A 14,373-nucleotide genomic window follows, 5' to 3' on the forward strand; every position below is an offset into this window, starting at 1 on the left:
AAAACTAGTAGAATAGAAGTGCAGATTTAGTGGAAAGTCTGACAGTGTTGAGGGAATTATTTGTTTAGTAGAGTGATGGCGTTCGGGAAAAAACTGTTCTTGTGTCTAGTTGTCTTGGTGTGCAGTGCTCTGTAGCGACGTTTTGAGGGTAGGAGTTGAAACAATTTGTGTCCAGGATGTGAGGGGTCAGTTAATATTTTACCCGCCCTCTTTTTGACTCGTGCAGTATACAGGTCCTCAATGGAAGGCAGGTTGGCAGCAATTGTTTTTACCATTTTATATTGCCTTGGTAAGGCCACATTTGGAACACTGTATTCAAATTTGGTGGCAACGATGCAAAAAGTATTTTGAAGCTCTGGAAAATGTATAGAGAAGAGCAACAAAGATGATTAGGAGAAAGAAGCTAAAACATATCAAGTTTTAAAGAAGATGCTGGATTACCATTTGTCTGAAGTGATGTAAGGTTTTCTGTCTAAACAGGGGGTTGGACTAGATTAGAAGATCACCAAAGTCCCTTCCAACTCTGTTGTTCTACATTCACAACATCTCAAAAGGTCTTCAATAGGACCTTTTTAGTTCAAACCTGGTTCATACATGGATTAAGCAATAGGAAATACTGTGCTTGTTGGCTACACATGGAAGTAAAAAAATCAAAATAACACAGTGGCAGATCAATCCATTATTGTCAAAGATCCATAAAAAAACAAGAGAGTTGAAAGGGACCTTGGAAATCTTCTAGTAATTCAATCCCTTGTTTGAACAAGAGACCCTGACAAAACCGACAACTTTATCACACAAAAGATACAGGATGGAATCAGAGGGTCAATTATACTAGACTTAATACTAAGAGAAGAAATGAAAGAGCAACAAATGTATTTGGGGGTCTGAGGCTAAAACATACAAAGATGTTTGCAGGAATTAGTCTATCTACAATTAGAATAGGAGGAGGAGGAATGGTGAAATGTCAGCAGTCTTCCAATATCTGAGGGGCTGCCAGAAAGAGGAGGGGCTCAACCTCTTCTCCAGAGCATCTGAAGGCAGAACAAGAAACAATGGGTGGAAACGAATCAAGGAGAGAAGCAACCTAGAGACATTTCCTGACTGTGAGAACAATTAACCGGTTTTCCTGCAGAAGTTGTGGCTGCTCCACCACTGGAGGCTTTCAGGAAGAGACTGGGCAGCCATGTGCCTGAAATGCATAAGGTCTCCTGCTGGAAAAGGGGGCTGGACTGGATGACCTCAAAGATCCCTTCCAACTGTCATTCCGCAATTCTAGTTGCTTCTCTGCTTCCACGCCGTGGAGGGAACCAAACAGCCTGAATTGCTCCCGGATTCTCCTCCGACCTGCCCTCAACTCACCTTCCTGCTGATGTTTCGATCCTTGGAAGAAGCGAGAGCGCCTCTCTGCACCACACTCTCCGTTCGGGTTCCTTTCCGGAAGATGGAAGTTTCTCTCCTTCCATCCTTTCTAGCAATACAATACTCGGTGGTTTTAACTCCTTCAAGATCAACCATACAGGCAGCTGTACTGTATTGTTGATTTTTCCAGTCACAGGTGCTGCCTATCTGAAAGTGGGGGGGGGGGGGGGGGCGACGACAAAAAACAGGCTTCTCCCTCCTTTACGGATGGCATTTGCAAGATCGTCTCACCGATTACATACTATCAAGTCATTTTTAGACTCCGAGCAACCCATCTTTGAGCTGAGCCAAGTGAAATAATAAAATGTGTAAATGTTGTTCCCCTCTGCCCTTTTTCTAAATTCTGAGGACCATTGTGCCTGCCGTCCCTGTCTTATTCTCCTATTGTCCAAAATTACCTGTATCTACTTTGCTTTTGCTTATATTCATACCAAAACCTGTTATCTTGTACATGAGATAGATAGATAGATAGATTATTCCTCTTCTCTGTATCAGTCTTTGAAGTACTGTACTGAGACTGCTATTATATCACCCCAGTCCTTCTCTCTGTTACCCAATTCCTACAATCCTTCATTGTATGTTTTACCCTGCACTCGCTTGAATGTCTTTGTTCTTCTTCTCTGTGGTCTTTCTACAGATCGAACAGCTTTTTTGTATCCTGGTGACCAAAACTGGATGCAGTATCCAAAGTGTATTATTATTATTATTATTAATTATTATTATTATTAATTAGATTTGTATGCTGCCCCTCTCCGTAGACTCGGGGCGTAGTGTAGTCTGATGGGCTCCTACGGGTACAGTCAGGTACACAGAACTGGTAAAAAAAAATTGGTCAGGTACGCAGAACTGGTAGATCAATTTTGCATTTTTTTCTTTTTTTCCCTTCTGGGCTCTGGGTATATTTTTCCTAACGCAGTAAATGAGGTTGAATGTGTATAATTTTAGAAGAGCTGGCCGTGTGTGCATGTGTGTGTACATACACATACAGTTTATATAGTAGATAATGTATATTCTTGTGTACCTGTGTGTAATATGTATGTACACATATGGCATACATACATAGAATTAAAGAGTATATTTTGGATGTTCAGTAATAGTAAATAGATAGGAAAATTGTATCTCTTTGAGGGGAGAAGAGGCCAGGCACCCTAACCCAAACCCTTGACGTAAGTGACATCAGGTTGTCCACCTTTAACATAGAAACATAGAAGACTGACGGCAGAAAAAGACCTCATGGTCCATCTAGTCTGCCCTTATACTATTTCCTGTATTTTATCTTACAATGGACCTATGTTTATCCCAGGCAGGTTTAAATTCAGTTACTGTGGATTTACCAACCACGTCTGCTGGAAGTTTGTTCCAAGGATCTACTACTCTTTCAGTAAAATAATATTTTCTCATGTTGCTTTTGATCTTTCCCCCAACTAACTTCAGATTTTGTCCCCTTGTTCTTGTGTTCACTTTCCTATTAAAAACACTTCCCTCCTGAACCTTATTTAGCCCTTTAACATATTAAAATGTTTCAGTCATGTCCCCCCTTTTCCTTCTGTCCTCCAGTCCAGAGTATACAGATTGAGTTCATTGAGATAGTCACAAGACCTTTAAGCCACCCTCCGGTCACATGATCATCAAGCCACTCCCACCTGGTCACGTCTGGCAAGCCACGCCCACAAAATAAGTGTGGTAATAAATTTTTTTGCAGCCCTTCACTGGTCTTACCTGTTAGTTCAAAGAAGGAAGAGGCCGGATGTTTTAGCTGCTGTTTCTAAGTTTATTAGATCAAGCTGTAGCGTAGTTCACACACTTGAGCCGTTCAAACTGACAGCTCTTTAAGTTTGAAGTCTTGTTCTCCAAGCTTGTGGGTTAGTTTCTGAATGTTTTCTTACCAGCCTGTAACATCTTCAGTGGAGTTTAGGGAAAGATTGTCCCAGCCACGTGCTGTAATGCAGCCATGTGTCCAGCCTCCACTTCCACAGCGCCACCCGAGGAGGAGGGCTGTGTGGACAACTGTCGGTTCAGGAAGATTGCGTGCAGTTGAGCAAAAACATAGTAATTTTGGTCTCTCTTTATCAAATTCCTATACTGTTCTTGCGGATTTAAATAGTAAGGATGTTGGAGATATTAGCAAGGCCCCTCAGGCAGAGAATGAGGGGATATTCAAAGGGGAAGTTGTTGTAAATGTCACCAAACCATCAAGTGCAGTTAGTAGAAATATAAAGAGGACACATTTTCTTGTGGGTGATTCGACTGTTAGAGGTGTTGATTTGGGACAGAGTAAGGACGTGGTGAAGGTGCTGAGGTGTCTCCCAGGGGCCACTGCCAGCAGGGACAGGAGGAGGATTACAAACATTGTCAAGGCTGTGAGTAAAGGCAATAACATTGATGTGGTGGTGCATCTTGGCACAAATGATTTGTCCCAGAGAAATGTCAATATAGTAAAAAGAGATTTTCAATGTCTAAGTGTGGAGCTGGGTAAAGTAGCAGATTCAGTGACTTTCTCAGAGGTGTTACCGGTTTGTGGCCAAGAGGATAAAACAACGTGTATCATAGAGTTTAATGTGTGGTTAAAGCAGTGGTGTAAAGCCGAAGGTTTTGGCTATGTAAGTCATGATGTCAGTAGGTGGTCTAATAGGGAGTTGTTTAAGAGGGATGGTTTGCATCCATCATATAGAGGTACCCAGGTGCTCGGTGAGGAATTCAGAACTTTTTTGGACAGGCATTTAAACTAGGTAAAGGGGACAGAGATGTAACTGATGTGGGTGATTTCTGTCCCCGACCAATGAGGATAAAGCAGTTTTTGGAAGCTTATGAAAAGGGAGCTGCAAATAAAATAGATGTAGTTGTTGATGATAAGGGGCAAACTAATAATGAAAATAATGTTCTTCGTGTAATGTGCACGAATGCTCGAAGCTTGAGCAACAAGCTCTGTGAATTAATGGCCATAATATCTAGAGATAATTTGGACCTGGTTGCCATAACTGAGACATGGTTTAAGGATTCTAATGAATGGGAAATATCCATACCAGGATATACACTGTATAGGAAGGATAGAATAGAGAGAAGGGGAGGTGGAGTAGCCATTTATGTTAAAGAAACTCTAAAAACAACACTAATTCAAAATACATGTCAAGATCTAGAGACCCTCTGGATTTGCATGCAAAATAAAGACGGTTCTGTCATTAGAATTGGGGTGATCTATAGGCCTCCAGGGCAATCTGAGGAATATGACAACAAGATGGTGGATGAAATTACCCAAATGGCAGTAAAGGGAGATATTGTGGTTATGGGTGATTTCAACATGCCTGATGTTGACTGGAATATCCCCAGTGCCCTTACATGCAAAAGTAAGAATATAGTAGAGGCCTTTACAGGAGCAGCTCTGGCACAGCTGGTTAAGACACCAACTAGAGGGGAGAATATTCTAGATTTAGTTTTTACGAATGGGAATTGGGTTTCAGAGGTCAAGGTGGGAGAAAATTTAGGTTGCAGTGACCATCTATGTTTGTGGTTTGATATAAAAACTCATTGTGAGCAATCCTATAATGCAACCAAAGTATTGGATTTCAGAAAAACAAATTTTAATGCAATGGGGGAATATTTAGATAATGAATTAAAGGGGAGGGATAAAATGGCAGGAGCGAGCACCCAGTGGACTGTATTTAAAAAGGCCATCTTAAAAGCCACTGGACTGTATGTAAGACAAATAACTAAAGGTAAAAGGAAGAAGAAACCGCTATGGTTTAGCAATGATGTAAGGACTATAGTCAATGAAAAAAAGGCTGCCTATAGGAGGTATAAAGAGTCTGGAAGTATAGCTGATAGGGAGGTGTATAAAATGAGACAGAAGGAGGCGAAACAGATAATATATGCTGCTAAAGCCTCAAAAGAGGAAGAAATTGCCAAATCTCTAAAGAAGGGGCATAAAACCTTCTTCAGATATATTAGTGATAAGAAGAAGAAAAACTGCGGCATCACGAAGCTTAGTACCGGGAAAAATACATGCATTAATGGGAATAAGGAGATCGCTGACCATTTCAATAGCTACTTCTGTTCAGTTTTCTCAAAAGACACCTTACAAAATAATACTATAGAGGGATATAGCATTGCCTCCAACTGTACGGATTCAGCTCCAGTGATCTTAGAAGCCGATGTCTTAGAAGAACTTGAACGATTAAAGATAAATAAGGCAATGGGTCCAGATGGCATCCACCCCAGAGTTCTTAAAGAACTCAGATCTGTCATTGCTACCCCCCTGACTGATTTGTTTAACCAATCCTTGTTAACAGGAGATGTTCCTGAGGATTGGAGAATGGCAAGTGTTGTGCCTATCCACAAGAAGGGCAGTAGAGAAGAAGCTGGTAACTACAGGCCAGTTAGCTTGACATCAGTTGTCGTTAAAATGATGGAGACTCTACTGAAAAAGAGGATAAATCAGCACCTAAAAAACAATAAATTATTGGACCCAAATCAGCATGGCTTTACTGAAGGCAAATCATGTCAGACTAATCTCATTGATTTCTTTGACTATGTCACAAAGGTGTTGGATGAAGGTGGTGCCGTGGATATTGCCTACCTGGACTTCAGCAAAGCCTTTGATACGGTTCCACATAAAGAGCTGATAGATAAATTAGTGAAGATTGGACTTAATCCCTGGATAGTTCAATGGATTTGCAGCTGGCTGAAGCATAGACACCAGAGGGTTGTTGTGAATGGCGAGTATTCTGAGCAGAGTCAGGTTACAAGCGGTGTGCCACAAGGGTCTGTTCTGGGTCCTATTCTTTTTAATATGTTTGTGAGTGACATAGGGGAAGGTCTGGTAGGGAAGGTTTGCCTATTTGCCGATGACTCTAAAGTGTGCAATAGGGTTGATATTCCTGGAGGCGTCGGCAATATGGTAAATGATTTAGCTTTACTAGATAAATGGTCAAAGCAATGGAAACTGCAGTTTAATGTTTCCAAATGTAAAATAATGCACTTGGGGAAAAGGAATCCTCAATCTGACTATTGTATTGGCAGTTCTGTGTTAGCAAATACTTCAAAAGAAAAGGATTTAGGCGTAGTGATTTCTGACAGTCTCAAAATGGGTGAACAGTGCAGTCAGGCAGTAGGGAAAGCAAGTAGGATGCTTGGCTGCATAGCTAGAGGTATAACAAGCAGGAAGAGGGAGATTATGATCCCGCTATATAGAATGCTGGTGAGACCACATTTGGAATACTGTGTTCAGTTCTGGAGACCTCACCTACAAAAAGATATTGACAAAATTGAACGGGTCCAAAGACGGGCTACAAGAATGGTGGAAGGTCTTAAGTATAAAACGTATCAGGAAAGACTTAATGAACTCAATCTGTATAGTCTGGAGGACAGAAGGAAAAGGGGGGACATGATTGAAACATTTAAATATATTAAAGGGTTAAATAAGGTCCAGGAGGGAAGTGTTTTTAATAGGAAAGTGAACACAAGAACAAGGGGACACAATCTGAGGTTAGTTGGGGGAAAGATCAAAAGCAACATGAGAAAATATTATTTTACTGAAAGAGTAGTAGATCCTTGGAACAAACTTCCAGCAGACGTGGTAGATAAATCCACAGTAACTGAATTTAAACATGCCTGGGATAAACATATATCCATTGTAAGATAAAATACAGAAAATAGTATAAGGGCAGACTAGATGGACCATGGGGTCTTTTTCTGCCGTCAGACTTCTATGTTTCTATGTTTCTATCTATTCAATGACTCCTAGGGAATTGGGGGACTTATGGGCTTTGATAGACAAAATTAGAAAAAAAAAAGATTCATCTAATTGTCTTGAGCCCAGACAGCTGTCCCAATCGTTCTGGGGGGAAAAGGAGGGTAGGTAGACTATAGAGGGCTAACTGGTGTTTATGTTCAAAATGTTCAAAATGTTTACCTGCTGCCCTTAATGAAGGACATGCTAGCACATCTGGAGAAAGGGAAGATTTTTTTATCAAACTGGACTATAAGAAGCATATTACAGTCAGAATTAAAGAGGGTGATGATTGGAAAGGAGCATTTAATTCTTCTTTATTGTAACAGGCTTTTGACTTCAGTTTCCCCATAGTCATTAAATGAATCACTGTGGCCATTAAGTGAGGAATCTGCTAGTGATTTTATTTGTCTTGTCCATGAACTTTGCTTGGCTGGTTGGGAAGATGCTATTGACTAATATATGATCATGGGACAAATGGATGATTTAAAAATCGATTGTTTGCAAAGCTGTTTTCTTTTTTTCCATCAGAACCTTGAATGGTTACTACAAAAGACAAATGTTACTGGGGGTATTTCAGCAAGGTAATCTCATTTAACCCCCTTTACAACATGTAACCAAAATTGCCAGGCCCTATTGCAGTCGTATCTCGAGGACTACTTATTTGGTCTGAGGAATTAAGGCATTGTTTTAGTCCACCAGTGGCCTATGCAGCTGGCAAGAGAGTCAACAGTGAGAAGGCTGCGGAGGAGCCTGGGCCAGGCCTGGAATCTGGAGAAGTCTCGGTGCCAAAGGCAGGGATTCATCCAGGGCCTCTAGAACCTCCAGAGGCTGACATGAATGCAGAAGAACCGAAGGAGCCTGTTCTCAATGCTTTAAATCATCAAATTTGCCTGCAAAATGTTCCTGGGCTGTTTGCCAAAGAAAAGGCAAGGTTCCTGGGGATTATTCCGAGGTGGGTAAAATGAGGACCCGGATTGTGGGGGCAATAGGCTGGCTCTGTTAAAAAGTGCTATTCCTAACATGTTGTAAGACAATAAAAAGGCGTGAAAAAGACAAAAAAATGGCAGCCCCCTTTTAGGATATTTTAAAAGTGTGTCTTACAGTCTGAGAAATGTGGTAATATATAGGTGAAACATGAAAAATAAGAAAATCGTACAAATGTTCATTTATTTCAGTAATGCAACTTAAAAGGTGAAACATAATATATGAGAGAGACTCATTACATGCAAGGCAAGACCGTTCAAGCCGTGATTTGCCATAATTGTGATGACTATGGTCTACAGCAATAATGAAAACCCCAAATCCCCCATCTCAGAAAATTAGAATATTACATGTGATCAATAAAAAAAAGGAGTGTACCTAGAACCTATAAAACTGCAAAGAAGCATATGTACTCAGTACTTGATGTGGGTCCCTTTTACAGCAATTACTGCCTCAATGTGGCGTGGCATACAAGTTATCAGCTTGTGGCACTGCTGAGGTGTTATGGAAGACCAGGATGCTTCAATAGTGGTCTTCAGCCCTTCTGCAGATTCTCTATGGGGTTCAAGTCAGGAGGGTTTGCTGGCCAATCAAGCACAGTAATCCCACGGTCATTGAAACAGGTTTTGGTGCTTTTGGGAAGTGCCAAGTCCTGCTAGAAAATTGAAGTCAGTATCCCCATAAATCAAGTCTGGGGAAGAAAACATGAAGTGCTCCAAAATCTCCCGGTAGACTGCTTTGTTGACCCTGGACTTAATGAAGCACAGTGGATGGAAACCAGCAGATGACATGGTTCCCCAAATCAACACACAATGTGGAAACTTCACACTGGACTTGCTCTCCATTCTTCCTCCTTACTCTGGGTCTTTAGTTTCCAAATAAAATGCAAAACTTTCCACCCTCATTCAAATAATTTCTCTTCTGTGTGAGTTCTCTGATGTCTTACCAGGTTGAATTTAAGACTGAAACCTTTTCCACAATCGGGACAATTGAAGGGTTTCTCTCCTGTGTGAGTCCTCTGATGTTTTACCAGGTTGGATTTAATACTGAAACTTTTTCCACAATTGGGACATTCAAAGGGTTTCTCTCCTGTGTGTGTCCTCTGATGTCTCACCAGGCCGGAATTGTCGGTGAAACTTTCCCCACAAACCGGACACTCATATGGTTTTTCTCCTGTGTGAGTCCTCTTGTGGCTCACCAGTCTTGAATTGTAATTGAAACTTTTCCCACAAAAACTACATTGAAATGGTTTCTCTTCTGTGTGTGTCCTCAGGTGTGCCACCAAATAGGAATTGCGACTGAAACATCTCCCACAATCAGAACATTCAAAGGCTTTCGCTCCTGTGTGAGTCCTCTGATGTACCACCAGGTGAGAATTTAGTGTGAAACTTTTCCCACAATCAGAACATTCAAAGGGTTTCTCTCCTGTGTGAGTCCTCTGATGTACCACCAGGTGATAATTTAGTCTGAAACTTTTCCCACAATCAGGACATTCAAAGGGTTTCTCTCCTGTGTGAATCCTCTGATGTACCAGTAGGGTAGAATTCTGACGGAAACTTTTCCCACAATCAGGACATTCAAAGGGTTTCCCTCCTGTATGAGTCCTCTGGTGTTTCACTAGGTTGGAATTATGACTGAAACCTTTCCCACAGTCAGGACATTCAAAGGGTTTCTCTCCTGTATGAGTCCTCTGGTGTATCACCAGGCTGGAATTCTCAGTGTAACTTTTCCCACAAACAGGACATTCAAAATGTTTCTCGCCTGTATGAGTCCTCTGGTGACTCACCAAGCTGGAATTGTGAAAGAAACCTTTTCCACAATCAGGACATTTGAAGGGTTTCTCTCCTGTGTGAGTCCTCTGATGTTTTACCAGATTGAATTTAAGATTGAAACGTTTTCCACAATCGGGACATTCAAAGGGTTTCTTTCCTGTGTGCGTCGTCTGGTGTCTCACCAGGCTGGATTTAAGACAGAAACCTTTTCCACAATCGGGACATTCAAAAGGTTTCTCTCCTGTGTGCGTCCTCTGGTGTCTCACCAGGCAGGAATTGTCGATGAAACTTTCCCCACAAACCGGACACACATACGGTTTTTCTCCTGTGTGAGTCCTCTTGTGGCTCACCAGTTTTGAATTGTAATTGAAACTTTTCCCACAAAAACTACATTGAAATGGTTTCTCTCCTGTGTGTGTCCTCAGGTGTGCCACCAAATAGGAATTGCGACTGAAACATTTCCCACAATCAGAACATTCAAAGGATTCCTCTCTTGCATGAGTCCTCTGATGTACCACCAGGTGACAATTTAGTCTGAAACTTTTCCCACAATCAGAACATTCAAAGGGTTTCTCTCCTGTGTGAACCCTCTGATGTACCAGTAAGGTAGAATTCTGACTGAAACTTTTCCCACAATCAGGACATTCAAAGGGTTTCCCTCCTGTATGAGTCCTATGGTGTTTCACTAGGTTGTAATTATGACGGAAACCTTTCCCACAGTCAGGACATTCAAAGGGTTTCTCTCCTGTATGACTCCTTTGGTGTTTCACTAAGTTGGAATTCTGACTGAAACGTTTCCCACAGTCTGGACATTCAAAGGGTTTCTCTCCTGTGTGAGTCCTCTGGTGTATCATCAAGCTGGAATTCTCAGTGTAACTTTTCCCACAAACAGAACATTCAAAGTGTTTCTCCCCTGTGTGAATACTTTGGTGTCTTACCAAGCTGGAATTCTGACTGAAACCTCTTCCACAATCAGGACATTCAAAGGGTTTCTCTCCTGTATGAGTCCTCTGGTGTCTCACCAAGCTGGAATTGTCACTGAAACGTTTCCCACAAGCTGAACACTCACACGGTTTTTCTTGTGCATGTGTTCTCTGGTGGATTAAAAGGAGGTAATTTGAAGTAAAACATTTCCTGCAATCAGAACAATCATGTGATTTATTTTTTGTGTACATCCTCCAATATATCATGAGTTGAGAGTTCAGACCAAAACATTTCCCACCATCAGAGCATTCAAAGGATTTCTCTGTGTTGTGAGTACTCTAATGTATCACCAAGTTGCCATGCTCAGTATATTGGGAGACCTTGTAGGGCTTCTATCCTATGTAGGTCCTTCCATGAATCACAAGGCTGCTGTTTTGACTAAATCTTTGACCATGTTGGTATTGGTTCTCTCCAATGTGGAACATTTCTCAGTTGTGATTTGAAATGTGCTTAGCTGCCAAGCTTTCCAATATAAATCACGTGACCATGGGAAAGCTGCAATAGTCATGAAAGTATCAAAAATAGTCATAGGTCAGGTTTTTTCAGTGTTGCTGTAACTCTGAACAGGTACTAAATGAAGTCTTGTAAGTTGAGGATTACCTGTGATATATCCTTCTGTTCCACATACTCTACTCTTTTCGGTTTGAAATCTCTTCCTGATCACCTGCTGTGGAAGAAGGAGAATTTTGTAGTGTTCTGAAAGAAATGAAAAGTATTTTGTTTTCTGGGTTGATGGCCTTTCGTTTTTAACATTACTTGTTATTCTCAGTTGTCTGGAGTGCTCTTATTGCTGTCTTCTTTGTCTATATGATTCAAAGAAAAGAGTAACTTTAATTGTTTATAAAATGATTGCAGAAGATGTCAAAAAGAAAAAAAGAAGTCTCATTAAAACCAGAATTATGTCTACTTGGAATATTCAGACAAAAAATATCTAAAGTAGATGTTTACTTAATATTGCATATAATAACCACTGCTTGGCTCGTATATGTGCAGAACTGGAAATCAGACACCATTCCCTCAACATTAAATTTAATAATTAAAATCCAGGAAATCACGGAAATCAACAAACTGACATTGGAACTATAGGAAAGAGATGATACAGAATTTTACGAAACAATTAACAATTAATTGTAGCTGCTCCATCACTGGAGGCTTTCAGGAAGAGACTGGACCGCCATGTGCCTGAAATGCATAAGGTCTCCTGCTGGAAAAGGGGGCTGGACTGGATGACCCCAAAGATCCCTCCCAACTGTTCTTCCGCAACTCTAGCTGCTTCTCTGCTTCCACGCCCTGTAGGGAACCAAACAGCCTGAGTTGCTCCCGGATTCTCCTCCGACCTGCCCTCAACTCACCTTCCAGCTGACGCTTCGATCTTTGGAAGAGGCGAGGGGGCCTCTCTGCAGCAAGCTCTTCGCTCGGGTTCCTTTCCGGAAGAGGAAGTTTCTTTCCTCTATCCTTTCTAGCAATACAATACTCGATGGTTTTAACTCCTTTAAGATCTATCAGGGAGGCAGCTGTACTGTAGTGTTGATTTTTCCAGTCACAGGTGCTGCCTATCTGAAAGGGGGGAAGGCGTGAGACCAAAACAGGCTTTTCCCTTCTCTACGGATGGCATTTACAAGCTCGCCTCACCGATTACATGCTGAGCCAAGTGAAATAATAAAATGTGTAAATGTTGTTCCCCTCTGCCCTTTTTCTAAATCTGAGCACCATTGTGCCTACCGTCCCTGTCTTATTGTCCTATTATCCAAATTTACCTCTTCCTCCTTTGCTTTTGCTTATGTTCATACCCATACCTGCTGTCTTGTACATGTACAAATAACAAATGACAGCGTTTATATACTCACGCCGGCTGAGGTAACAACCAATCGGGTGACAGAGCTTTTGCCGCCCTCGCTTCCGACGAATAGCTTAACCAATCACAGCAACCGGGGTTCACCAATTACAACTAATCTCCAAGTTTACTTCCCTAATCTCTGGGCAGGACATAACAGCTATCATATCACCCCAGTCCTTCTCTCTGTTACCCAATTCCTACAATCTTTCATTGTATGTTTTACCCTCGCTTGAATGTCTTTGTTCTTCTTCTCTGCACTCTTTCTACAATCTGAACACCTTTTTTGTATATTGGTAACCAAAACTGGATGCAGTATCCAAAGTGTAGTCTTACCAATACAGTATAATACAGTTTTAACACTTCATGTGATCTTGACACTCTCTCTGTGATGCTGCAGACTAGGAATGCATTGACTTTTTTGCTAGTTACATCACACTCCTAGCTCATATGTGAATGTTTCTAGGTCCCTCTCATTGTTACTGCTCTAGAGCCAGGTACAACCTCTTCTATTGATGTGCGTTTAGCTTTTATTTTTTTCAGGTTCATACCAATACTAAGTAGAAGACCTTTGTTTATTTTTATTTGCCAAGCATATATAAGATTACAAATAAAATGATAAACATGATTATGAACACAGGAAATGTATAAACATGATGATGCATACATCAGATGGTTACATTAGTACAGGGACGGTAGGCACGTTGGTGCACTTCATGCTCCTTACAGACCTCTTAGGAATGGGGTGAGGTCAGTGGTGAAATTCAAATTATTTTACTACCTGTTCGCTGGGTGTGATCTGGTGGGCGTGGTGTGGCTTAGTAGGTACGGCTTGGTAGGCATGGCAGGGGAAGGATACTGCAAAATCTTCATTCCCACCCCACTCTGGGGCCAGCCAGAGATGGTATTTAGAAACATAGAAGACTGACGGCAGAAAAAGACCTCATGGTCCATCTAGTCTGCCCTTATACTATTTCCTGTATTTTATCTTAGTATGGATATATGTTTATCACAGGCATGTTTAAATTCAGTTACTGTGGATTTACCAACCAGGTCTGCTGGAAGTTTGTTCCAAGGATCTACTACTCTTTCAGTAAAATAATATTTTCTCATGTTGCTTTTGATCTTTCCCCCAACTAACCTCAGATTGTGTCCCATTGTTCTTGTTTACTTTCCTATTAAAAACACTTCCCTCCTGAACCTTATTTAACCCTTTGACATATTTAAATGTTTCGATCATGTCCCCCCTTTTCATTCTGTCCTCCAGACTATAAAGATTGAGTTCATTAAGTCTTTCCTGATAGGTTTTATGCTTAAGACCAGGGGTCCCCATACTTTTTACACAGGGGGCCAGTTCACTGTCCCTCAGACTGTTGGAGGGTCGGACTATAAAAAAAACCTATGATATTCCTGGAGGCGTCTGTAATATGGTAAATAATTTAGCTTTACTAGATAAATGGTCAAAGCAATGGAAACTGCAGTTTAATGTTTCCAAATGTAAAATAATGCACTTGGGGAATAGGTATCCTCAATCTGAGCATTGTACTGGCAGTTCTGTGTTAGCAAATACTTCAGAAGAAAAGGATTTAGGAGTAGTGATTTCTGACAGTCTCAAAATGGGTGAGCAGTGTGGTCAGGCGGTAGGAAAGCAAGTA

General features: G+C 41.2%; 2 protein-coding genes across 5 annotated transcripts in view; both read right to left on the minus strand.

Moving 5' to 3' along the window:
- The window catches only part of LOC139160021 (zinc finger protein 268-like), a 113,524-nt gene that overhangs the window by 16,270 nt on the left and 82,881 nt on the right, over nucleotides 1–14,373 (minus strand). For 2 of the 3 annotated variants that reach the window (XM_070737522.1, XM_070737525.1), the window contains exon 1: nucleotides 1,360–1,432. The exons of the other annotated variant lie outside the window; for it this stretch is intronic. The gene's annotated coding sequence lies outside the window, so the exon portion shown is untranslated. Of the gene's footprint in view, nucleotides 1–1,359; nucleotides 1,433–14,373 lie in introns of those variants that run through there. 3 annotated transcript variants of the gene reach the window in all.
- Nucleotides 8,296–12,309, minus strand: LOC139160019 (zinc finger protein 268-like). Of its 2 annotated transcripts, XM_070737520.1 has the most exons (3): nucleotides 12,237–12,309; nucleotides 11,485–11,687; nucleotides 8,296–10,994 (listed from the first exon to the last, which is right to left on the minus strand). In XM_070737520.1, exon 3 carries the CDS (start codon nucleotides 10,752–10,754, stop codon nucleotides 9,030–9,032), a length of 1,725 nt encoding a protein of 574 aa, XP_070593621.1. In that variant the 5' UTR covers nucleotides 10,755–10,994; nucleotides 11,485–11,687; nucleotides 12,237–12,309; the 3' UTR covers nucleotides 8,296–9,029. The 2 variants fall into 2 exon arrangements, with proteins under 2 accessions (XP_070593621.1, XP_070593620.1); XM_070737519.1 differs by having other exon boundaries at nucleotides 8,296–11,687.

This window comes from Erythrolamprus reginae, chromosome 2 (genome assembly GCF_031021105.1).
Source record: "Erythrolamprus reginae isolate rEryReg1 chromosome 2, rEryReg1.hap1, whole genome shotgun sequence".
NCBI classification, from domain to species: Eukaryota; Metazoa; Chordata; class Lepidosauria; order Squamata; family Dipsadidae; genus Erythrolamprus; species Erythrolamprus reginae.

Excerpts from the sequence above, each read along its gene's own strand:
- LOC139160019 (XM_070737519.1), bottom strand. The coding sequence starts at position 11,090 with ATGATATATTGGAGGATGTACACAAAAAATAAATCACATGATTGTTCT.